The sequence below is a fragment of the Harpia harpyja genome, chromosome Z (assembly GCF_026419915.1).
Source record: "Harpia harpyja isolate bHarHar1 chromosome Z, bHarHar1 primary haplotype, whole genome shotgun sequence".
NCBI classification, from domain to species: Eukaryota; Metazoa; Chordata; class Aves; order Accipitriformes; family Accipitridae; genus Harpia; species Harpia harpyja.
In genome coordinates this window covers 113,878,646-113,904,741 of record NC_068969.1, presented here as the reverse complement: position 1 = coordinate 113,904,741, position 26,096 = coordinate 113,878,646, and the positions used below count along the sequence as shown (strand labels likewise).

Sequence of the window (26,096 nt, the reverse complement as noted above, 5' to 3'; positions counted from 1 at the left end):
GTGGTGTCATGAAGCAGCAAAGATGCTCTTGGATAAAATGCTGAGCAAATGCCATCACTCTTGGTTTCATATGTGAAATTTCTGGGGCTGTTGTTGCTTTGTTTGGGAATTATTTTGTTTATTTGTCTCCATTGTGAGATCAGTGTCTGTTGACAAATGCAATAAGAGACTCAACAAAATAATCCACAGTAATTATTTATTTGCTTCACCAGATATTCTTACTGATCACCTCTAGCAATTTGCAGGAAATACATGGAATAGGAAACTTCCCCAGCCTCTCATCCTTGCTAGAGAGGCAGATTAAAAACCTGCTTCCCAACCGCTATGTTGAAGATTGTTCCCCTAATGACTCTCATTGTTTGAAAGCTGCAGTGAGCCACGGTTGTCAAGATATTAATAAGAGATTAAACCATTTCCTCCTGAAGCAGTCCCTGCCCTGCTACGTGTTGCTGGGACTGCGTCTAATGCCAATTAATAACATTATTATGGTTGAGTTGGCTGGCAGGGTTGGCTGTTGATGGAGGTGTGCCTAGCCATCCTGTGCCATGTGCCAGTTCCTCTGGCTGCTTTTAAATATTAATTTATCTCTTTAATCCATGCAGGTAATTGAAACGAAGACTGAAGTGACTTCAGACCACGAAGATTTTGCATACAACAGTCTGAAGGTGAGTGAGGAGCTCCGACTTAGTGCTGTAATCTATTGCATGGCTCCAACAGCCCAAATGTGGTAATAACCCAAAACCTCCTGTAATCGGCTCTGATGATTAGAGATGGCAGTTGGAAAGCTGTAGCTCCCCATCGGCTCCTGGGCCTGGGGTGGGCTCACAGATGTTTCTCTCTGGGGCAACATCTGTTCTGCGCTGGGCTACCTGTTTCTGAGTCATCTATAGCAGTAACAAGCCCACTTATGGTGAAGGGTGTTTTTTCTACTGCACATATTCCCTCTGGGACTTTCCTGGGTTTCCTTTGACGTGACACTGCAGGTCTCAGCAGTTTGCTCTGCAGTAGGTGTGAATTCTCATGGCTGAAGCCCAATGTGTTTCTTGTTTCAGGCTCCAACTCTGCTTGTCTGCTTTCCTTGCATTCCCAAGGTGCCACTTGGGTCAAAACCAAATAAATCTGCTGCGTGGGTTGCAGTAATAGCCTCCACCTCTCAGCGGCAGTGCTGGCTGAGCATAGTCACCCTGTGTCTTCCCAGCTATTGCCCTACCCTGCAATTAGTCTTGTCCCCAAGCTCTAAATCCTTACAGTTCTCCCTCCATCATTTTCTCCCTATGATGTACAGATTGACCAAAACCTGCTAGGCTCCTATCGTGGATTGTGTCCTCCTGCTTTAACTGTACCCAAATACTTCTGGTCTTGACTGTTAGGCCAATTCTTATGTCCTGCTCATCCTTGGAAAACCTATTTCTGGGATAGGCTTTGTAAGGAGGGGTTTTTTTTGTTTGTTTGCTTTGGTTTTTGGTAGTGCAGACCTACATTTCAGATGCTCCTTCTCTCCCTGTCACCTTAACAAATATCACAATACAGCTGAGAAATCCAGAGGAATATATGTTAGCCAGGATAACATCATACTAAACCATCTGACAGTAGTAATACCTATTTTTTGCTATCATAGAATATCTTGAGTTGGAAGGGAACCATAAGGGTAATCATCATCTCAGAAGGATGCAAAAAAGCAGAAATGAGAGACAGAAAGCGTGTATGTTCAACCCTCAATAAGAGCATACCTCTAGCAGTAGCTTTTTCTGGCACTTCATCCAGCTAGTTTTTTAGTCTCTAAGCACGATATTTTTGTTGCACTTGCTAGACAAGCTCTTTGTGATTGAGGGAAACCCTGCTGAGTTTCATTAGTACCTCTGCACAGCCCATCGGAGTAGAAGCGTGGCAGGAGCTTTAAGATCATTGCCCAAGTACCTTTCAGTTGGTTAAACATGGCTATGGAAGTTTTAAGCTTCTTGACCTTGTAAAGCAAAGTGAAGTTGCAGTTTGGAAGGGGAAAACCCAGCAGATGAGAACTGCCACCTTCTTAAATGGCTGCTGCAGTTCTGACTTCTGTGTGAGTTCAAAAATTGTGTTTTCTTCAAGTTTGAACCCAGGAAGTTCAGGATGGAAATATTAATTCTGGATTTTCCTACTTTCTACATTCCTAACATACGTATTCCTACATATCTAACAAACCTTAATAACTCTCTATTAACACAATTTCATAAGAATAGGTAGCATGTGTTACAAAAAAAGCAGGGTTATTTAACCTTTAGCCTAAAATATAGGTGGAAAATTAACTTGCAAGGAAACACATCTCAGGGTTAGTTTTTAGTGGCATTGCACTAAAACAAGAGTTTCTCTTTAAGGATTCTCCAGCACGAGGTTCTTGCTGGAGTTGCAGGAAAATGAGCTGAGGGTTGCAACAAGGAATAACCAGGTCTAAGAGCTTGCTTTAACGCAGTGCAGGCCTGCACGGACCAGCTGTAGCACATGATATTTTGGGTACTGGCATGTTGGGTGAATGTCACTCCAGGAAGAGCTGAGGTCCTTGTGAAAACCAAGGAGCAATTGCTTCAAAAGCCATACTGAGAGGCAACCCTTAGTCCTAAAGGAAGGGATTTTGTGTTCCCTATAGGTGGGTTGGCCTGAGAGGAACCACTGAAAAAGAGAGAGAAATACAGCACACTGGTGTTTTCCCCACTTCTGAATATAGGACACTTGCCTAAAGTCTCCATCTGCAGTGCAAGAGTGACTTACTGCTGATTTTGAGTGCTGCTTTTCCCTCCTTCCCCCATGACAGCTGCTTCTGTGACTATAACAAAGTTCCTCTTCTCTCTATTTCTCCTGCGAATTTGTATCTCAAATATTTATACAGTCTCTGGCTCCTTCAAGAGTCTTGTGTTACTAGATTTACTTTTCCTTTTTGCCAGCTTAAAAAGTCTTTATCTTGAAGAACTAGGTGGAGGTGTCTAAAAGCTTACACGCAGCAAACTTTTCCTGTGGATGCTCTTGAATGGTCCGTGAGATACCAGCTTACGGAGGAGGAAGGGATGTTGGCTTGGATGCACCACTGATGCACTATCTTCTGGAAGCTCAGACTCCTTAGCCAGTTTAGAAAGGTTTTAGAAAGGTGGCTGCAGTGTCTTTTCAGAAACCAGTGTATTTCCCCGAAATGAATATGAATTTTGACCTAGGTGACGTGTGAAGACTGTTACTGGTGCAGCTGAACAGCTCATTGTGGTGTAGGAGTGTTGCACTGGGTGGGGGAAGAGATGCTTGGTTAAGGTCATGAATGACTCGGGGTATGGTTTGGATAAATCTAAGTATAAATCTATAAATACAATAAGCAGTACAAATGTAAATATATTTATTTTAAAATAATGCATACAAATATCGGTTTGGGTAAATGTAATAAATGTCGTTATTGCTGAAGAGCAGGTTTTGTTGGGGGTTAAGGATATTTCTGGGTCTTGTTCAGTGCTTTGTGACCTGAGTCTTCACTGCCTTCTGTTCACTTTTGGGTCCCGTTCAAGATATTTTTGACATGCACAGCGCCTCGAGCAGGATGATACAAGGTGTGGGTGTTAGTGGGTGGCCGTGCAGGCTTGGTTTTTGCAACCAGCACGTGGTCTGCTACTTCATAGGTGTCTACTGTCATCCAGCTTTGTGTCTCGGTCTAATTGTCCTGTATTGTCATGGCACCCACGACAGCAGGGATTTGCCTTTAGGATTAGCTTTTGGTGGGGAGCCTGTTCTTGGTGCAGATTTTGATGGAGGGAAGTGAGTGAAGCACAGTCCTTCCTTGGAGAGGCTCATTTGGGTAAGGGTTGGTTGTTTCTTTTTGTAATGCTGCAAAGAAATGTGAGAAACTTGGGCTAACACTGATATATTTACATCAGGCATAAATTATGCGTCCTTTGTAATGGATAAATAGAGTTTTCAGTAGATGCTATCCCAAAATATGCCCAGCCAGTTGTATGCTTAGCCATGAAGCAGGGCTGGAGGGATGTGAAACATCTCCCTGGTAGGAGATATGTCCTTGAGCCATGCCTGCACAACAAAAAGTTCCCCAGTGAAAAATGTATTTTTCCAGCTTGTTTTTTCAGGCTGGGCGAGTGGGAGTGGGAGTGAAAGCACCAAGGAGTCCTTGCCCTGACTTTGTGTTCCTAGCAGGAGCACAATGCATGATTTGATTTCTTGCTCTTCGCATAGCTGGGATGTTTGTTTCATCCCTTAGCCTTGGCAGCTCATTATAAAATGAGCTTCTAGAGGATTTTATTTTCTTTTCCTATCGAGAACCAGAAATAGAAAAGAGGGCAAATTCCTGGCATGGCAGCGCTAACCTCTGATTTACACAGGCTCATGCTTCACCCAGCACTGCTATATAAGCCCCTTCCTAAAGAGTGAGGCTATTTCCATCACCGTTAGTGCTTGGGTACCCCTTTCACACCTCCATAATTCTGTACATGTTGGGACAAGTGCAAGTTCAAGTTTATGATCTTCTGACGGTATAACTTGTCAAATGAATCAGCGCTATTGGACTATGCTGAAGAAAGAGCATTTCTGACAGGGCAAGTAGAAATCTCTCTTTGCGCATTCAAAGCATTTTATTTTAGCTTCTGCTCTGCCATCACTGGTGCTGGTGCAAAAAGGGTGTACGGGCAGGGGACGATAGGCATCTCACCCATGTCTATAGATATTTTAACATTGCTTCGTGCCCAAAATCCACCAAGAAGGATTAGGGAATTAATTTAATTGTAAACTCTGAAAGGAGTCCAGGGTTTTGAGCTCTTGGAGTGGGGTTGTTGGTTATAACTTTATTTCCTGATCTTCCTGGCTTCGTTTCTTATCAGAGCACAGCTTGGTACGACCAGTCCCTGGAGTTAGCAGTGTGGCTGACCCATTCTAAAGGAGAGGAAAAAAAAAAAGAAAAAGAAAAGGAGAAAAAAAAAAAAGAGGGAAAAAAGGGGCGGAGGGGAGAAAAGCAGGGGTCTTATCCATCAAATAACAAAAATCACAGAAGAGCCACTTCTGCAGAAAAGCAGTTAATTGCTTTCTTCTTACCCTTCACCTGTCTCTGAGCATGATCAGAAAAGAGTGGAAAGCGAGTCAATGCTTCAGCCACATGGCAAGAAGAGTTAAACCCAGTTTGGTATTGATTCCCCACTGCGTGCACGCTTTTCAAACTCCTGTTGTACAAAACAGATACAGAAAAGCCAGTGTCTCATACACTCCTTCTGCTGAGCTGTGATTAACATGGATGTGGAGGAATTGCTGGATCTAATGCATTTCTTATCCTTTTTTTTTTTTTTAATAATGAGAGATGGTATAAAGTACCTGAATATGCTCCATTAGTGATGGTGTTTGTTCAGCTAGGAGTATGCTGGCTGTCCAGATGCCAGATCAGCTATTCTGTTCACACCTCGGCTGTGATAAGGCATGCTATTTATAATTTGTAAGCATTTATAATTACAACACCCGTTTCCTATGGAAACGAGGTTTACACAGCTGTGCTAGCTACACACTGTATAAATTGTATCAATTGCCCCCATCCCCCCCTAGCCATTTTCGGATTCATTAGTTTGCATCAGCCAAAGCTGACAATGAAGCAGATATCCCATAGATAAGAGGGATCGTAAAAGAAAGCTGTGGAAAGGGTCAAAAGGTAGCGGGGAGAAGGAAGCACCTGGATCTCAGTGGGGGAAAGAGCTTGTGCTATTGTAGACACCAGAGAATCCACAGGGATCGGGGTTAGTCCCTAGGAAATTGCTGACCCCAAATCAGTCAGACACCAGACTTTGTCAGCTCGCTTGCAGGCATCTCTGGTTTTGCCGTGCGATGGCTGGATGATGTTCCCGTTGGGTTTCGGTGTTGCCTGGGCGCATACGGACAGGAGGGAGCAGTCCTGGGTGCCACCACGCAGCAGCTGGTGATGGAGAATCTGGTGCAAAGAGAAGGTGGGCTGTTGGGATTTGGGCTGTGAGCAGGACCCTGGGGGGTCCTGGCAAGGGCTGCCCCATCCTCAGGAGCAAAGCAGCTCCTGACCCAGCTGGGATGCTCCAGGTGGGTTTTGGGTGCTGGCAGAGAGCTGCCAAATGTGGTGTTACAAGCTGCTTCATGGTGAAATACTGAAATAAAGGCTTTCTTAACCTGCCAGAGTTTTATTCTTCTGTCTTCTACTGTCATGCAAAAGCAAACAAGCCCTTCAGTTGTCTTGGCGAACACGGCAGCGCTCATGCATCGTTATTCAGGAGAAGCAGTTGATGTCAAACTTGTACAGTATTGCCCCTGCCTTCAAATGCCAGCAGCTGATGAGATGTCAGGGCGAGAAAATCCTCCAGCTGCAAAAAAAAAGAAAAGAAGCCGTAGTGGGAATTCACAAAGCCATAGCTCACCTAATGGGCTGCCTGCCATGATGAAGGGTCATGTAAATCAGCGTCTTCCAGCTTATCTAATGAATATGAAAGATGAGCTAAACATTGTGGGGGTTGTGGTGATTTCTTGATTGAGAAGGAAAAGGGGTGGAGAAGAAACAAAAGTGTTTGGCTTCTCTAACGGCTTGCTTTTGTGTTTAAAAATAGTGTCAACAAATAAAAACTCTCCCCTGTGTCACCCTGTAGTGTTGCTATTAAATAGCAACAGGCTACTGATTACAGCAGAAATCTTTTCTGAACAACACGTGGCTGGACTGGCAGCAAAATCCAGATTCTGTGTGAATTGATCGTTTGGCTGTGATCATCAGTAATCAAGTTACCTTAGAAGCATCTCAGAAAAGGATGAGGCACTGCAAGACAGCTTATCTGAACTGGTTAATGGCTTGGTATTTTCCAGAGGCAAGAGCTGGAGTCGGAGAACAAGAAGCTGAAAAATGAACTTAATGAGCTGAGGAAGGCTATCGCAGACCGAGCAACCCAGAACAACTCATCCAACGATATTCAGGACAGTTACAACCTCTTACTGAATCAGCTGAAATCGGCCAACGAGGAGTTGGAAGTGCGGAAGGAAGAGGTGCTCATCCTGAGGACACAGATTATGAAGGCAGCCCAGCAAAAAGAGACAGGGAAAAACATGGTAATTGAGAGGGTAATGGATTTTCTTTTCCTTTTCCCGTTCTGTTGCTGTAAATTCACTGACCGCGTGAGCGATGCCATTTCTGCTTTGGTAGGCTCCGGGTGGCAGGATGGTGTGGGGAGGTTATAGGAGGTTCTGCAGGGTTATAGGAGGTTCTGCCTATGGATAAGATATAGTCCATTACATCATTTGAGACAGCCCAGGACTATATGTGCCGTGGTGGTCTGTACTGCTGTAAGGTGCTTGACCTCATACCCGATGAGGTCTAGCCAGCTCACACCAAGGAACAACTTCTCCAGCCCTGCACCAAGGTGTGGTGGTCTGAGATGTTCCTGGTGATGGTTTGTGACAACTGGCTTATTCTGTAAGGAAATGGGATGGGGAGAAAGAGCTTCTGGACCGGGTTCTGCTCACTTGATGCTGGTGCAGCTGTAATGTGTTTCTACTGGTGTGTAGGCAAGAAGAGAGCCTGTCCCATCACAGTCGTTTGAGGGGTTTTTGTTCAGAGCCTGTGCTGATGGAAGAGTACATTTTCTGAAAACTCTTATTTGGGCTTTTTAATTCACTACCTTATCATTCCTTGGGGTTTTGGTATGGTTTGTATTTCAGACCGCCCCCCTGGCCCTTATCTCCCTCCCAGGTTCACTGCATCCTCCTTCCATCTCCTAATGTCTGCTGCTGTCTGTTTGCATGCATGTGAATTCGTAGAAACTCTTTAGTCTGATGGATGCCCCGAGGAAGCTCTCTTAAGGATGGTTGGGAGTTGTTCGGTATCAGGAACTTTGAAAGACAGGAAGAGATGTGCAGGATGTCATGCTGCGGTGTTTTGCATGTTGTATTTAGGAAAGCATCACTACTAATGCCAGCTGGCCGAACAGTGACAAGCACATTGATCAGGAGGACGCGATTGAAGCCTACCAGGGGATGTGCGAGACGAACCGGTAAGTGTGGCCCAAATTTTTCCAGCAGCAGGAGGGGCTGACCAAAGTGTGAGAAATGAGATCCACGCCAAAATTAACAACATGGTTCAGAGAGTTACCATCTTCCGGATTGTGTTCTGGACCTTGGGTCAAGGATGGGCCATAAAGATGGGGTCAAAGATGCATGTCTTGTAACATCAGGACCAGCGTTTGTCTTTTTTCAATTTGTTGCCATTGAATATTTCCTTTCCTGAAGTGAACTTGCTGATGAAATTTCTGCCCTTCCTGCAGTAGAGGTGATAAGATTGATTTAAACATCACCTTTTTGTCAGTAAATCAATGGGCCTTAGTGTGTTTCCTTCTGCAAGGTGTGTTTTTTGGTCACTTAATGAATTCCGTGGATTTTCTCTTACTTCCTTTCAACTTTCTCCTGGAGTGTGGGCAATGGTATAGGATGTAAAATCCCATTATCAGGCACAGCTTTACTCCCTAAACTGCATTTTCCAGCTTGCACATGTAGGGATGGTTAGTTTGTGTTCAGGTGTTGGCGAAGGAGTTGGGAGTCAAAGTATGAGTTGCTGCTTTCCAAGGGCATGCGTCTGACCAGGTCGTATCACTGGTCCCCAGTAGTAATCGATATTTGGCCATCCTGGAGAGCGTGTTGTCCACTTTCACTCAGCCTGCCGGGACACTCCGGTCCTTCTTCAGCCTTTCTGGTTTCCAGACTTAACAACTTTGCAGGGAGGATTGAATCAAACACAGAAATAATGAAAAATGCTGCAATGAGCTAGTTTTCCGCAGTGTATAAATCTCTTTCCTTGCCATTGCACAGGTGAGCTGCAGTTTAAGGAGTTCATGTGATCAGGCCTTGGTGTTTTTTGGCCTCTTGAGATTTGGGAGGGGAAATCTGCAGTCTCCAGGCTCAGTTTCCTATTACCTCTCTCGTCTACCTCTCATATGAAGCTTGGCTGGAGCTTGTCTCTTGTACTACAATAGCAGTAGCTCTATAAACTATCACCCTGATTTTCAGCAGTGATTTATCCAATGGCTCGTTAATCATGACCAGCTTCCCGGTTATATGGTTCCCTGTGCATTTGTTCGTATATTGGGTTGGTTTATAAACTGTAGGCTGGAGTCAATGGCAATAAAACAGATGAAAACAAATGCTTGGGGAGCATTGGATTATTGTATTTGTGGATATAAATCAACATTCCCTCCCCCCAGCATAAATTTGCATTTGTACTTACGCAGCTCTGTACCTAAGTGTGTCAGCATGAGAAATAAAACTGCTTTCTCTTTCTAATCTTGATCAATAAATACTTTAATCGAAAGCTTTTCTGGTGGGATTGCAATTCTGAAGTGGGATTAATAAGCAAGAGCCACTTTTTCTCCTACCTGTGCTGCAAGAAGCACTCCCATTTCTCTTTACTCTGATACCTCTCATTCTGTGGGCAGTTTCTGAGTTGGATGCTCTTCCACTGGTCCAGTCTGACTGATGTGGTAAAGCCATGGTCCGCCCATGGGTCACTCCTAGCTTGAAGTCATCATGTCTTAGCTGCTTAGGCTGGGGACGGAGCATGGCTTTATTTTGGTGGGAGATAGACCTTTTATTCACTGTGTCTGTATAATCCAGGACTTTTAAATACAGCAGGAGGAAAACGGGAAAAACTGCCAGGTGCCGCTAACCCTGCCCACGTAGCGATTCTCTTTCTCCACACTGTTCTTGGGGGAAGGGAAATTTGAATTATAAATGCAATGAACTCAGCTTTTTTTCTTTTCCTTCCCCCCCCCCCCTTGCTGACTCTCAGCTGCTAAAGGGAAAAGCATCAAGTTAGTTTCCAGCTAATTTTCTGCTTCAATAACTGAATGTAAAGCTAGGTAGGCTCTTTGTTCCCTGTTTCAGTTCTTGGGATCTTTCTTTCAAGCCTGTTTGATCTTGGTGGAAATGTAGAGCCAACAAAAGACCAGGTGATGATGTTAGAGATGATAACGTGGCAGCTCAAAGCACATCAGGCTTAGTCTTTGAAATTAACTTCTGTGATTAACTTCCAAGTGATTTCTGTAGAGTATGTGGCTTTTTTTTCTGCTGGGTAAGTCCCACCTGCAGCTGCGAGTGTTAAGTGAAGGGCTGATGCTGGCTTCACGTGGAGGATGCTTTTGCGGCTGGAAGAGGCCATCACAAGGAAAAGGTTCATATCTCTCCTTACCACTCTCCAATGTGTCTCTTCTTATCACTGCTTTCCACTCTGTCGTATATCTAATCTGTGATGTGCATTAGTTTTCCATTTAATTAAAAAAAAAAAAAGGCAGCATATCTGTGTTTGAAAATGAAATGCCCCTTCCTCTTTATTAAGAGATGGTAATTATCTGAAGATGCTAAAATTAACATCTCTGGGGTTTGGTATGCGTGCACCTCCTTTATGCTACTTGGAGGAAGGGAGGGAGGCATTTGGGCAGGAATTTCTCTCCCTTTCATGGAGGCAGTTTGCCAACTGCAGGTTGCCAGCTGCTCCCCCAGACCCGTACCTCCAAGATAAGGATAAAGGAGAAATGAGGCTGAGTCATGCCCTTTCAACTCCTTTCAGCCTTAGTTGAGAGAAAGATTTACCCAGCATTTTAGGAAATTATTTTGGCACATACTAATTAACCTAATCAGCTTGAAAGGACCCCTATTGACTTTTAATGTCTTGGTCAATATGAACTTCTGGGAGAAGGGGATCTCAATGATTTCTGAGTCAGTACTGTGTTGATGGACGCAGGCTGAATGCTTATTTCCCAGGGCAGTTTTATCTTAGTATAATGGCACCCTCTTGAGCTGCTTTCTTCATTTACCACAATGCATATGATGAAAAAAGGAAGGAAAGCTATTTTTCAAATGAAGTTATCCAGGAAAATGCATCTCTTAAAAATGCTGCTGATCGTGTGAGATTTCCCAGGTTACTGACATGTAATAAACAGTGAGGATCCTTCCTGGTTTGGGGGGGTTTTTTCTTGGTTTTCAGTGCCTAAGTACATGTTCTGTTGAGATTATCTGAACAAAAAAAAAACCACCTTACTAAGAAATTTACCCAAATCAGACCAAGAAATCTCCCTGTATCTGTCAGCCTACAGGCCCTTTTGGAAACCTGCCATGTATGGGGTAAAAACAAGGTTTAAATTTAAATTCATACATATGGCTTTAACAGATGAATTTTCCAAATGTTAATGCCTGAACTGTTTTGCTACTTTTGAGAAATGCCATGCTCATACACCAGGATGGAAGGGATGTATCAGTTGTCTGCAGTGGTGAGACACTTCTTGAGTCCTTTTGTGGTAGTGCTGCACCGCCACAGTTCTCACTGCTTTCCTCGTGTGAAAATTTGCTATAGAAAACTTGTACTTTTCCCTTTAAATATGCAGCACTTTCCTTGCCAGGGAATGGCATCTGCTGCACCTCTTTTCAAAATACGAGATGCATGTTGGCTTGGTTCTTTTTTTTTCTGAAAGATTAATAGTATATTAATCAGGTTTTGTTGTTGTTGTTGTTTTTATTATTATTTCCAAAAAGAAAAACTATTTTCTAACTCACATCAAAGCCAAGTAAAATCTTGCTGTAGCAATTGTTCCTGGTCAGGTTGACCAGCTCCCATCACTCATTTGTGATGTGTTCAACACCTCATTAAGGAAGATAAATTAGTTTCCTGCCTTTTATAACTTTAAAAAAAACCAAAAACCCCCCCCCCAAAAAAACCAAACCCAAACTACCTGTTAAAAGGAAACTTTTTAGTATTAAAGTGAGATGAGACTTTTCTGGGCATTTTTCTGCCTGGATGGGTACGGAGAAGATTGGATCTCATATGGGTGCAAGGAAACAAACATCCAAGGGGTGTTTGGACCGAAGGTTGCTCCAGGGAAGGGCTGATGTGTTTGACTTGATTGAGGAGACCCTTGACTGAAGTAGAAGGAAGAGAATTTATTTTAGACCGGTGGAAACTGCTGCAGAAGGAAGGAAATGGAGAAACTTGTCTTAAAAATATCTTATTAGTGAGATGTGCCAGAGCGCAGAAGGCCTGGAAGAGGCGTGAGCTGTTCAAGCTGTCAGGATGCAATGAACAGTGGGGTCAGGTTATGTTTGCACTGTGGGTTGGAAGTGCATGTGGGCTGTTCCAGCTCAAAAATAGTTAATTTTTTTTTTTGCGGGGGAAGCAAGGAAGCCTGTTGGGAGCTGCTAAGAATCACTCTGCTTTTCATTTTACCCCATCTGTGTTTGGACAGCTCTTCCTTACCCCTTGTGCTGACTTCTGCTCTCTCATTTATCTGTCGTGGTCCTTGGTTTTCCTCCCTGGTCTCTCGTGGTCCTTGTTTTTCCTCCCTGGTTTTTAAGCATAAGGTTTTAATGAGGATTTGAGCTAGCTGATGTGGCATGGGCTTGCCAGCTTTTCCCTGCAATTAAATGGGAAACAGTTTAGTCTTACAGAAATGAAAACTCAGGCTCTGATCTCTAAGAGTTGGGCTTTTTGGTAAAAACAGTAACATCTCAGGAATGATGATAACCTGCTAGGAGGTTGGACTGGGTGATCTGCGATGATCCCTTCTGACCTGAATGATTTTGGGTTCCTGTGTTGGCTGCCGTGGGTTGGGGAGGAAAGGGCTGCGCGAGGATGCGTTTCACGGCTGGGGAGGGAGGAGAAGCTCCACTAGCAGCCCAGGGTGTTGTAGGAGGCACAACCAAGGCACGGTGGAAAAGGAAATACAATGTAATGAAAGTATGCTTTAAAAAAATAAAATTAAATTAATGAGGGTTCGGCACCTTTCCCCCTTCTATTGCAATTGACCTTTTGTCTTTCTCTGTCCTCTTGTTTCCTTTTTCTGTCCTTTATTTCTAGCAAGACTGAGGACTGGGGGTATCTCAATGAAGATGGAGAGCTCGGCTTGGCTTATCAAGGTTTAAAGCAAGTTGCCAGGTCAAACGCTTTTCTTTTCCCCACTGCTGCTTCTCCCCTCTCTCCCTTTTGCTTGCCCTTTTGTTTCTTTCTCTTCCTCTGCTGTTGTTGTCCTCTATAGGACCCGTTGTCCTCTCTGGGAGCAACCAGAGGTAGGATATCTGAACTGGAGGAATTGAGACCCTCCTCTAATTTTCAGAGGAGTCGTTGCGATTCTAATTGGGCATTGCTGATGGTTGTTGTCACTAATGCCTGAGCTGTGATTCAGTAAGAATTATGTTACGTTAACGGGAAATTGTGTGATAAAGGTGTTGGGAAGCTGTAATCTCCAGGAAGCCAAAACAAACAAAAACATTTTGGATATTTTTTTTCCTAATTGCACTAAGATAGTGTTTTCTCCCAATCCTTGACATGTCAGAAGTGGAGTCCCTGTGCTTGTATTGCAACCCTGTCTGCTTTGCATGCTTCTGGGGATTGTGCGCTCCCATCCGTGCATTGCCTATAGGTACAAGGAGCAAGGTGGGTTGTGGACACGCAGTGCTATCCTTCCACAGCTCTCCCCATGTCCTGCTCTGGTCGGCAAATATCTCAGCTGTACCTGCGACCTCCGTATCTCCTGGAGATGCTGGTGATTCTGTAGTGATCTCTCATCTCCAAGCTGATGAACGTTTAGAAACGCAAATGGAGATTAAAGCAAGGCAGAAGGACTCCTGGATTCTTCTCCTGGTTCAAGCTGGTGCTTGGAAGAGCTGATAATTAAATGTTAATCAGTCTGTGCTCTCCTGCAGGGTGGTTATGAGGCTCCAGTATATATATGATCTTTAAAAAAAGATGAAATGAGCTGATTAAGGACACTATAGAGAGGAAAAATTAAAATAAACTTTTGTATCAAGTAGTCTAAAGCAGTCACATCTAGAGGGATCAGAGTAAAACCAGACAATAACAGGAAAAATACCAGGGATGATTAATTTGTTTTTCAAAGCAATGTAGGAACCCAAGTTTGTAGAAGGAGCGTGTTTTTCTGAGGGTGGCTCATGGTTAATCCGAACCCACGTGAAGAAATAAAATGAAAATTAGGTACTTAATACTTATTTCATGGTGGGCCTGTATTTTCCAAGCCTATTAAGAATATAACTCCTGACAACATGATTATGAGGCTGAGTGCATTATTGGCCATGTTTCTATAGCTGGAAAATATCCTCTTCTAACTTTTGCTAGAAAATGGGAGTAGAGATTGGGTTGTTTAGCTCTTGTAAAAACAACAACAACAAAAAACCAAACTGGGAAACGATTAATGCTTTTCATCCAGAAATCTTCCACAGAAAGCATGTGTTCTTTTATACAAGCCTCAAAAAAAAAAAAAAACACCCACAAAACAACAAAAAACCCCCCATGCTTAACTGTTCCTGCAGGGAAACAGTTCACAGGTGTGAATGTCCATGAATTTCCCAGTGGACCCAACAGAGTTGTAGCTTTTTTCCCCACCGGCACAGCTCCGTGTCTGCGCATGTCCTGGGTAAATGCTAAGCTATTGACACCGGAATCTTCCTCATCTTTGACGACTGCTGTTTGGATCCGATGCCAGAAGAGATGAAGCCCCTGAGCCCGGTGTGTGGCTGTCCGTAGCTCTGCCCAGGAGAGCACATCCACGAGTTACGGCTCAGGACGTGGGCTTGAATATCCCTCTGGGTCATTCCTCCTCTTTGCCACCATCGCCCTGTGTAGTCTGGGACTAATACTTTGCAGTTTGTGGCTTGATACCCTTTTCTCAGAGTCCTCATCCCTTCTGGAGTCACTTATTTCAGGCTTCTGGAGAGAGCTGATGGGCTAACGAGATTTCCATTTAGCAGAGGGTAGGGGATACCCTTAAAAAATCAGTTATTGTGTCACTTGCCAGGTTTGTCAGCATCCCCATCGGCATGGGTGTGTGCAGGAGGGCAGTTAACATTTCAGTGATGAATCATTCTTCCACTGGATTAATGAAGGCATTCTGGTTTTAGCAAATGGCCGGCTAATGGACTAAATAAATGTCTTGCCCTTTAGCTCAGCATTTCCCCTCACCCCAGGGTTGTCCTTGTGCACAGGGCTCAGGGCAGGGCTGGAAGGAGACCTGCTGTAGGGAAAGGGGGGTAGGAGAGGGTGGCAGGACAAATCACTGGAGAAAAAGTTGGGTACCCACCTAAAAGTGGGAGAAGGGCTGGTTTTGGTGACTTCTGTCAGCTGTGTATCCTGGTGTTAGTATTTTTATGTTGTGGAGTACAGGGAAACAAGTCTTTTTGCCCCTGCTTAAGAGTCCTGATGAAGACAGGAGTGATGATGAACATTGAGAGCAGGAACTGATCATGGTGACAGAGAATTGCCTTGTGCATAGTTTTCTGCGGGTAGTTTATGAATTAAAATTGAGATATATGTGAATATACTTCTTTTTAACCAAAGATAAATAGCAGCTCTACAAACAACTAGAAGGAATGAAGGGTTTCAGCTTCTTTCTGCCTTGAAATTCCCAGCAGTAGCAAAGCTGTGGTAGTCCAGCCAAACGGAGTCATTTGCAACGCAGTTCAGTTTTCAAGAGTAAGAACTGATGTTTGAAAGCGGGTGAGCACAAGAACAAATGCCCTTCAAGCTGAGCTTTTGAAAAAAAACCTGCAGGTGTTGATCTGCACTGCTTTCATGCCATGCATTTGCTTTTTGCCAATGGGAAGAGTAAGGTTTGTGATACAGTTACAGAAAAAAGGGAGCTCTTGGATTTTTTTTTTTCTCCCTTTTATTTAAAAAAAAAAAAAAAACCAAACTTTTGATCTCATGTCTCTAATTTCAAAAGTATTTAATCTGCAGTATAGCAACTGACAGACTAATATGGCAATAATAGCCATAAGCAGGCCTTTGCATGTGTCAGTTCTGTAGGGAGGTTGACTGGGAACATCTCCCAAGCTGGCTGACTTTGAAGGATCTAAACTCAAATGGTGGTTACGATGTGGTCCTTTTCTCAGGTTGCTGGAAGCACAACTCCAGGATCAGAGGAGAGAGCATGAGGAGGAGGTAGAAGCTCTGAAAAACCAGGTGGATGCAATGAAAGAAGAGCTGGAGAAACAGCAGCAGGCTTTCCTGCAGACCCTGCAGCTGTCTCCGGAGGCCCAGGTGGAGTTTGGACTTCAGCAAGAAATTACACGTCTCACCAATGAAAATCTGGTAAGAAGCTGTACTGAAAACACTGCCTAAGGAAGAGGGGAAAAGAAATGGGTTGAGAGAAAAGAGATAGGAAATGGGGAGGGGAAGGCACTGGGGTCTCTTCCACCTAAACTCTCTGCAGGATCCTTCAGCGTCTTCTACTGGTGCATTTGGGAATGTTGGTACTTGGCTTTGAGCTGTTGTTCAGTGGCTAGGACTCTTGTGACTCCCTAGGTACTTTTTTTTTTTTTTAAGCCTGCCTACTTTGTGGCTCTGCCTACCAAATGAGATTGCTGAAGTCACTGGGGACCCCATCCCCTTTAATTATGTACAAAGACAACACAATCCTTTCTTCTTATTAGCATTTATCTGGGATGTGGGGGGCAGTTGCCACTCTGAAGAGTTATCCTGACTGATCATAAATTTTCCTTTTCTCACCTCCTCTATCTATGTGCAAAGTCTGGAGTGAATATTGGCCCCTCCTAAGTTCAGGTGAGGGCTTTCTTGCCTTTCTCAACAACTCTAGTACCTAAATAGTGTTGGAACCATTTAAATGTGATTAACAGCCAGGAGTAAAAATGCTTTTGGGGGTGTGTTGTGAGTATTGCCTGCTGTGTAGGCTACTTCTAGAAAAAGCAGGCACGCAACATCCACAGTCTTTGCAGTGTAGGTAGGGGTCTCTCTGAGCAATCCAGAAATAACACGGCTCTTCTTCTACCAGGATGCTCACACCGTGCAATAGTGATGCACAGACCAGGCTGCCGAGTGACTCCAGCCTCAGACTCACCCGAAATGAGTTGTTCTTGGGTTTAATTTTTTTTTTTTAACCCAATGTGTCTTCTGTTTTTCAGGATCTTAAAGAATTGCTAGAGAAGTTAGAGAAGAATGAAAAGAAGCTGAAGAAGCAGCTGAAGATTTACATGAAGAAGGTCCAGGATTTTGAAGGTGACTTGGCTGTTGGTAGACATTGGGGTGGGGAACAGCACTCTGGTGATGGAGGGCAAGTGCTTGCTAGAGGTGTTGGTCTGACGCTTGGTGTACCAGGGTTTGGAGGGTATTTAAAGAACCCTTTTTGCTTTCATTGCTGTCAATGCGGTGACTCAAGCAGAGGTATAGAGAGGAGACCAGTGGCTAGCAGGCAACTGCTCTGATCTGGTAATTTTGAGGTGGAATTAAGACCACTTAAGATTAAAATATATATGTATATTCTACTTGATCAGAAAACACCACAAATATGACATCTGTGTTGTATGGAAGGAGCTTCCCATTCTCTGGAGGTGCCATGATTAATCACATAACCTTGTTCTCATGAGCTAATTTTTGAAAACTAGGCATTAAGTGAAATTAAGCTGAATAACTGGAGGGTTTCCACGGCTAGCAAGGCTGGTCTCTGTCAGTGTAATCTGCATGCAGCAGGCTGTTGTTTACTGCAGTACTTGCACACTGGTCTCTCCTGTTTTATTAAACTTTTATAGAAGCACAACACTCAATGGTTTGCCACTGCGGTTCTTCAGCTTTACAGCCAGCTAGAAGATGTGATGCTTAGGTATTTTTTCATTGCCTGGCTATTTTTTTTTCCCTTCTGTGAAAATGATACACTAAAAAGCTTCCCATAGGGTTACTGCCTTCTAGCTTCTGGCTCCTTGGAAAATGAAAAATGACTTCATCTTTTCCTGTTTAGGTCCAACTTTTGCACTTTGTTTCATTCAGAGTCAGAACTACTGCTGACTGGTAATTCAAGACCTGGTTCTTTATATTCTTCTAAGTCTGTTGAAGCTGATGACGTTATTGGAAATTTAATATATAATGCTTTGACTTGGTGTCTGCTGTAAGGCCAATGGAGGACGTGAATAGCTGTCAATCACCAGGTACCACCTTTCATACTCTTTTCTCTTCACAGCATCACAAGTCACGGTACCGGCGGAGAGGAGGCAGCATGAGCGTAACATGCAAGTTGCCGTCCAGAGGAAGGAGAAAGATTTTCAGGGCATGCTGGAATATTATAAAGAAGATGAGCCACTCCTCATCCGAAACCTCATTACAGGTGAGGAACTTGCTCTGCTCCTCTGCGCCTGGCTCCTTCTTCTCTTGCCTGGGAGATCTCAAGATAGGCAAATAGGTCGTCTCAAATGAATCCCTTCTGGGGCTGCATATTTGTGGTGACGGCAATTTTGGTAGGTAAAGCGGCGCAGTACTAAGCAGGTAGACCAGCATGAGTGGAATCCTTAGGGACAGCAAAAAATGGAAAATGCAAAAAGGAGGCTGTAGTTTTTAGAGCAGGCAGTAACTTGCTGGGCTTCATACGATGTGGTAGTAGATGGGGAGGGGATAGCAAAGGCTAGACCGTGGGGATTTTGCGCAGCAATGGAACAAAGGTAGTTTGGTTTATAACAACAGACTTGTGAGCTCTTTTATGCTGGAAGGTCTGATCAAAATTGTTGCAGCATCCCCTTATTCAATGCTGTTAAAGAAGTCACGCTTCCCTGGCCAAGTGTTAGTATTTACCATCACTCTCTAACCCCAGCAGAGCCTCGTGAGGATCTAAGAAGTGTTCAAAGAGCAGTGCTATTGCTGTGGTCTTTGAAGTTCCCCTAATGGGACAGGCTCTTCTTTAGAGGCTGCAAATTCCCACAACTGCCATTAGGACTCAGTATCTTGTGGGCAAGAGTGATTTACTATGTCATGCATTTAGAGGGGGGGGTTGGTTTATAACCTGTGAGGTATTCCTAAAAGCTTCAGGGAGCTTTTCTAAGGTTATTTGTGTGCTGCTTGGGTAGGCTTTTACATGGCAAAGATCTAGTGCTACTTGTGCATCCGTACGGTGTAATGGGATAGTGTGTCAAACTTCAGTGCAGACAGTGCTACCCACCTGAGCCCTAGTGCTGCGGCTCTTCTGCTTTGGCCGGCTCCAGCAGGTCTGTCTGTCCTGCAGTTGGACCTCTGGTTCTGTGTCCACGCTGCAGGGAAGGATGCAAGTTGCAGAGCTGAAATCTCAGCTTCCCCAAGGCTGCGGGGAGAGGGGTTTGCCTGGGTACATCTCCAGCTTTGGTGTTCCCAGCTTCACCTGGCAGTTGGTGAATTTTAAGAGGATTTTTTTAATTTAAAAAAAAAAAAAACCAACCCAAACCTTCTAGATCTCAAGCCCCAGGCAGTGTCTGCTACTGTTCCCTGCCTTCCTGCTTACATCCTCTACATGTGCATCAGACACGCGGATTACATCAACGATGACCAGAAAGTGCACTCCTTGCTCACCTCCACCATCAACGGGATTAAGAAGGTGCTGAAGGTAGGTGTCTGTTTTCTCTTGTCTTGGGGTTCAGAAGGTGTATGATGGTAATAACCATGTCAAAGTGTGTGATATTCAGCACTTGTAGTGATTTTCAAACCCACTCGCTCTCCTAGCTTCCCTTTTTAGAAGAACAAGTAAAATTATGGTCTTAGCAATAAAATTGCTTGCATTTACAGATTATAAAAAAAAATACGTTTGCAGGGAACAAATGGCTAATACTGCCCATGTGCAGAGAGACAGCTTCCTGAATCTAGGTGGGGAAACTCAAAATCACACTGTCTCGCTATGCCGGCATCCCCCACTGAAGAGGGGGGTCTCACATGTTTTAATTTTGCTCCTCCAGAAACACAACGATGACTTTCAGATGACGTCGTTTTGGCTGGCCAATACGTGTCGCCTCCTGCACTGTTTAAAGCAGTACAGCGGAGACGCGGTAAGAAACTTGTCACTGATCTAGAGTGTGTTGGCATTCCTTCAGGAATGGTTCGTCTTCAGGTCTCCTGGCTCTAGTGGCTTCCCTCTGGCTATGACATGGGGTCATCTCTGACTTTCCTCACTTGTTAATTGGATATAACATGAGGCAGCTCCTAGAGTCATAGAATAGTTTGGGTGGGAAGGGACCTTTAAAGGTCACCTCGTCCACCCCCCCTGCCATGAGCAGGGACATCTTCCGCTAGATCAGGTTGCTCAGAGCCCCGTCCAACCTGACCTGGAATGTCCCCAGGGATGGGGCATCTACCACCTCTCTGGGCAACCTCTCCCAGTGCCTCACCACCCTCATCGTAAAACATTTCTTCCTTCTATCTCATCTGAACTAGACCAGAGGTTCATGGGGCATTGCAGCGAGACAAGACATTTGAGAGCTGAAACCAGGACACAACACACAACAGAATATTTTGAATTTCGTAGCCAACCATGCGCTTTGATTTGTCTGAACGGGGGCTTTCTTTCTGGAAGGCTGTTCCCCTGGTTTTAGTAGGTCCCACAATTTTTCACTAAGCAAGATTTTCAGAGGAAAACCGTTCCAAATCTTGCAGTTTTATTCTGCACGTTCCTACTGATTTTTTTTCCTGTTCTGTTCAACTAGTTCAAAATAACCACACTTTGAGACAACAAAAATGCATAATTATAATGTAAGATTTGGGAAGGAAATCATCTCATTTCTTGCCACCTCAGTAATGTTTCATAAGTTGAAATAAGTTTTATTGTAGCCGATCTCTTCTGACAAAGTCAGATCATCACAGTCTTCTTAGTACATTACACGCTGCCATCCTTATAGCCATGTGTTCTGGGTATTAAAATTTTCGACAGAGCCAAAGTATATCGTTTCTCATTTAGTCTTGATTTGTGTTAGATATATTGAGCAGTCAAGCTTTAAGAATAAAGAAAAAAATTTTCATGGAATCAGATAAACTATTTGGATCATTCACAAGATAATGACTGGTGTGTAAAATCTCAGTGCTGGACTTCCAAGATTTAAATTGAAAAGAAAAATAGTTTAGATCATACTTACTAATAGTTGTGCTCCTGTTTGCCCTCTTCTGCCTGGATAACAATGTTACATTTAAAGAAAATCCTCCCCAGAAAACCAGCAGGGTAAAAAAAAAAAACCAACAAACCCAAACTTAAATTTCACATCCTTTGCTTTGATTTACTGTGTTAAATGAACCAGGTATTTGCAAATTCAGTTGATAATTTGGTGCAAAAAACAGAGGGGAAAAATTGTTCTGAGCAGTTTCCAAAATACTGTTATCTTTAGTTTGAAATCCAAGCTATTTTTAAGAAAATGGGTTTAAAAGAAAATCCCAAACTAAATACAATCTTGCAGTGCAAGGAGCACAACAGTTTTTCATTGGTCAGGAAAATGGAGATATTCTGAAGTCAACTCAAATTGTACATGTTGTATTTTTACCCTTTGCTAGTCAGCAAACAACAAAAGAAGTTGTTGCATAGTTCTCATTTTGACACCAAATTGATAAGACCATGTGAACAGGCAATTAAATTAATTAATGTGTTAATTACAAAATTAAGTTAGATCATATTTGCTTCTGCCAGCAAAACTGGCATTAATGTCTGAGCCCAGAACTCAGGGCTACAGCATCTATTTGCAGGATCTGAGATCAGCTGCTTCTCCATCAAAAGGCAGGGAATAAATTCAGTTACTTGGAGAGGTTTCTGAACTTCACATCAGCTTAAAATGTTGTCAAAGCATATAGCATGTGGTTATTTTTTTTTCCTAAAATATTAATCTCAAAATATGTGGTTTCCCATAAATAATTGCGACTTACAGGGATAAACAAATAGCTAAAAAAAGTTTCTCAGGGACTGAAACGTCTTTTTCTAGTTCATATATATTGCAGTTAATACAGATGTTGCTCCTTGCTAAAGTTAAAATGAAAAACTTATCGCTTGATGCTTTTCTTCAAAAAGCAGCCCTCTAGTAATAATTTATGAACAAATGGCTAAGTAAATCAAAGGTGATATATGAGTCTTGATCTTTTCTATAATAGACTAAGAATGTACTTTAACTTATCTGGATATCTTGTACTCTAAGGTGTTTTTTTTAATGCAGTGATTTTACTGGACTATAAATAGGTGGAATAATGAAACCAGGTGTCTTAATCTCCTTCTGTTCAGGGTTTCATGACACAAAACACACCTAAGCAGAACGAGCACTGTCTGAAGAACTTTGACCTGACCGAATACCGCCAGGTGCTGAGCCACCTCTCCATCCAGATTTACCAGCAGCTCATTAAGATAGCAGAGGGCATACTCCAACCCATGATCGGTAAGTTCACAGCACATTAGCTTTTAGGAGGGTATTTTTTTTTTCTGTAATTATCTACTCTGAGTGTTTTTCAGACCTTTGTGTGGTGTTAGCATGACTTCTCCCCAAAGGAAAAGCCTGTAGGTGGCGAAGAGGCATATGTTACAAAAAGAGTCTTGGTTTGGAGCAGGTCCTCTTGTTAGCAGTGACCTGGAGTTAGGGAGACAGACCTGGATGAGGGGTTTTTTTCCCCCATGATAGAAACTAATAGGGATGAGGTTTTTTTCCCCCATGATAGAAGGTACCTCCTTCCTTTCTGTTGGGGAGGTAGTGACGGAGGTGAAGTGGTGCTGGTGGGTCCGTAGCAACAGCATTCCCCTCCAGACCAGGTTCATGGTTAAGCTTTTTACGGGTGGAAATGTGCGTTATGAGGGAGGAGGAGAACTGGGAAGAGGAAAAAGAGACTAATGAAGACCTTGTTTTGCAAGGGTGAGTCAGTATGAGAAGAGTTGCCTCCTCAGCTAAAGCTGTCCTCCTCCTTGCTAAGCTAATTGAGGGGCTGTTCTCAGTGCTTTATATTTTTCTAGCTGCTGGTGTTTTCCTTTGGCTCCCAGCCTGGACTCCTCTGTATCTGGGACTCTTTCCCTTTGCCCTCCAAATGTCATTGCACAAATCCTGGCTGTATCTGACGGCATCACTGCTTACCATCGCTGCATGTTCCTCCTGCTCCTTGCAGAAAGTTGTCCGTTCCTCTATCAGTTAGGCTGTAAGAATTTTATTACTTTTAATCTATCTTCATTTCTCTCAATCCTTTGAGCCAATTAATCACTTTAACTGCAGAATTTAAGGCTCTGTGGTGGGTATAGAGGGAGAATTGATTACAGGTCAAAGGAGAGCTGTTCCCTGTTTCTGCAGCATGGTGAGTGATTTCTGTGTAGTAACACCAAGGAAAAAAAAGTGTGATCCTACAGATATTTTGTGTGCTTCAACAATTTTGTATTATCAGAGTAAACTAGCAATTCATGGACCTGTCCTGCTTTCAGAGCTCTCAGCATCCATCGTGTTGCATCACTGAGACTGCTGCATGTTTATGACTGCTCACGGAGGGGTTATTATCTCTAGTGACTAGTAGGTGGATGCAGACTTTTTTAGCTCATTTTTCCCCCTTTTTCAGTGTCTGCGGTGTTGGAAAATGAGAGTATCCAGGGGCTTTCCGGTGTCAAACCGATGGGCTACAGGAATCGCTCCTCCAGCATGGCAGATGGTGACAGCTCCTACAGCCTAGACGCAATCATTCGCCAGCTGAACACGTTCCACAGCATCATGTGTGACCAGGGTCTGGACCCAGAGATCGTGCAGCAGGTCTTCAAGCAGCTCTTCTACATGATCAACGCGGTTGCCCTGAACAACCTCCTGCTGAGGAAGGATGTCTGCTCGTGGAGCACGGGCATGCAGCTAAGGTGGGACGGGGGCTTGGGGCGGAGATGTACCTGCTTAAGGAAGTTTTGTTAACTTCATAAGGTGGTGGAAAATAGGAAAATAAAACGCAACGGTGTAAGTAAGGGGAGAAACTGTTTGGATTCAGCAGGAGACTGATGCAGTGGCAGTTAAAGCTAACCCCCAGTGAGTAATGCCTGTGCAGTGCAGTTTGCTGTGCAGCTTGTGAATTAAATGTATGGTACAGTAATTATCTCTGGGGTGGGCTTTCCCCAGCTTTTCCTCACCCAGCCTGAGTTGGAAGGTTGCACAGCCCAAAGACTACACTAGGTGATGTAGGATGGATTGAACACTGGGATGGAGAAGTCTCCGTGGTTCTCTCCTGCTGCCGTGTCTGCTGGTTTTAACGTAGCAAGTGTTGTAGTGTCAAAGGCTCCGGTTCTGCAGGTGGATCTTAAAGCCAAACCCCTGTTGCTGTGTGCAGTGCCTCTGGCCTCTCGTGAGCTGCAGGCAAGCGGCAGCACGGATGTCTGCTGGGCTGGGACCAGGGGCCCGCGTGCCCCATCGCCGTCTTAGCATGGTGGTGTAATAAGGACTGAAATTTGAAATGACAGCTAGTGCAAACCTGCCAGAAAGGGCTCATGAATATTTATCAGCCCTGGCATAAATCTATCCACTTACTTCTCAGTGTAAATGATTTAAACCTTGCTTTTGCTACCCTCTCCCCTTCCCACAGTGGATCCTTTGCATGCTCCCCTTGAGCCTGGGAGTGGGCACAGGCAAAGGCATTTTTTGTGTAGATAATTTTCAGAGGTACTGGGTACCTTGCAGGATTTTGTTAGCATTTAAAAGCTTGTTAAAAGCTTAATTTTAATTGACTTTTGAAACTTGAACAAATCTGAATGGTGTAGAAAAGCACATCCCTTGTGCTGTTCAGCTGTTACATGGCTCATCTGTTTCTAAGGTACATAGAGTATAAGTTTTGCTTTGAGTTGTTGAGTATTAAGCTTTGGTCTGGTTGTCTCTTGCCATGTGTATCACAAATATGCATCACAAAAAGCCACGCATACCAGTACTGCAACACACCTTGAGTCTCGTAGAGGGTTTTTGAGATGCTACGTCTTATCTCTTGGCGCTCAGCTCACGTCTTATCTTGGTTGCTTACCCAGGTTTAACATAAGCCAGCTGGAGGAATGGCTGCGTGGGAAGAATCTGCAGCAGAGTGGAGCAGCACAAACTTTGGAGCCCTTGATTCAAGCAGCACAGCTTCTGCAGCTGAAAAAGAAAACCTCGGAAGATGCTGAGGCCATCTGCTCCTTGTGCACATCACTCACGACCCAGCAGGTAGAGAGCAGGGCAGAGACTTACACCAGAGGCTACTGATAATTAAAGGAGTGGGGAAGGGTGGTCAGCGTGCCATTCCCACGATGGGGACAACTTGTCCTTTTCAAGACTGATGTTAGGTACCTGACCCCTGTCAGAGGCAGTCGCCACGGTGGCTCCTCTCTTACAGTGCCGCTGGTGGTGCTGGAGCTCCAGAAATCCACAAAGATGAAACCCAGCCCTGAGGAGTTCATGGTATAAGTCAGACGCTTGGGATTTTAAACCTATCTGTTGTCTTTTGCCAGGGTCTAACCTGGTTAGGTCTGCAGGATGCCCACCCAAGATTTGGAGTGGGAGGTTGAGAATTGCCCACCTAGGCTGGCTGCATCCGACCTTAAACTTTGGGACTCCATTCAAGGAGGATATAAACTCACGTTTTTTGCTGCTGGATTGCCTGGCCTTCATTTGATAATGCCGAAGGAAGGGAGAAGTGAGAGGTGTGAGCTGATCTCCAGTGGTTCTTGGAGATCCTTTCTCCTCTATCTCCATCTCCCTGTCTTGAATGTGTGCTCCTGAGAGAAGCCAAGGGAGGTGGTAGGGGAGGAGCAGGAGTGAGGTAGCATCAGGAGAGGTGTTGTAGAGGTGACATCAGAAGGACTGGGAAGCGGTCACTTGTGTCACCGTGTGCCAGCCGAGTGGAGTCCCTGTATAAATCTGTTGTTCAATCTATTCCCAATTTACAAATGCTGCCATAAGTGACTTTGAGAGGTCCATAGAGGCTTACCATACCTTAGTGCAGGCAAAGGAACACCAGGATGATACTTGTGCTACTTCTGCTTCTCAGTAGTGTCATGGAAGACTTATTACGGCCATATCAAGACAAACTGTTAGTGGTGCTTTGTATTCTGGAAAAGTTTAGCTTCTTTTAACTGCCTGTAATCCTATTTTGTTTTCAACAGATTGTAAAGATACTTAATCTCTACACTCCTGTGAATGAGTTTGAAGAACGTGTGACAGTAGCTTTCATACGAGACATACAGGTAAATTAAAGGGCTGTGGAGGAGTTAGTACTAATGACATCTATATTAAATCATTACTAACTCCAGCATTTTGTAGTAGGCATGCTGCTGCATGTTGTCCTGGATTTAGTGCTCTGCGTGTGCACATGCTTACTTGCAACATACAGCTGAAGGGATAACCAGGCTGTTAAT

At 43.9% G+C, this 26,096-nt stretch overlaps 1 protein-coding gene across 4 annotated transcripts in view; it reads left to right on the top strand.

Moving 5' to 3' along the window:
- The window catches only part of MYO5B (myosin VB), a 153,461-nt gene that overhangs the window by 122,121 nt on the left and 5,244 nt on the right, over positions 1-26,096 (top strand). The window contains exons 27-39 of one of the 4 annotated variants that reach the window (XM_052777812.1): positions 603-665; positions 6,820-7,059; positions 7,903-8,000; positions 12,845-12,922; positions 15,892-16,090; positions 16,921-17,014; positions 17,970-18,113; positions 19,204-19,355; positions 19,702-19,791; positions 21,996-22,146; positions 23,300-23,585; positions 24,732-24,906; positions 25,845-25,925. In XM_052777812.1, the coding sequence (XP_052633772.1) occupies positions 603-665; positions 6,820-7,059; positions 7,903-8,000; positions 12,845-12,922; positions 15,892-16,090; positions 16,921-17,014; positions 17,970-18,113; positions 19,204-19,355; positions 19,702-19,791; positions 21,996-22,146; positions 23,300-23,585; positions 24,732-24,906; positions 25,845-25,925 (1,851 nt within the window). Of the gene's footprint in view, positions 1-602; positions 666-6,819; positions 7,072-7,902; positions 8,001-12,844; positions 12,923-15,891; positions 16,091-16,920; positions 17,015-17,969; positions 18,114-19,203; positions 19,356-19,701; positions 19,792-21,995; positions 22,147-23,299; positions 23,586-24,731; positions 24,907-25,844; positions 25,926-26,096 lie in introns of all 4 variants that reach the window. The other 3 variants (XM_052777811.1, XM_052777815.1, XM_052777813.1) reach the window with 3 other exon arrangements.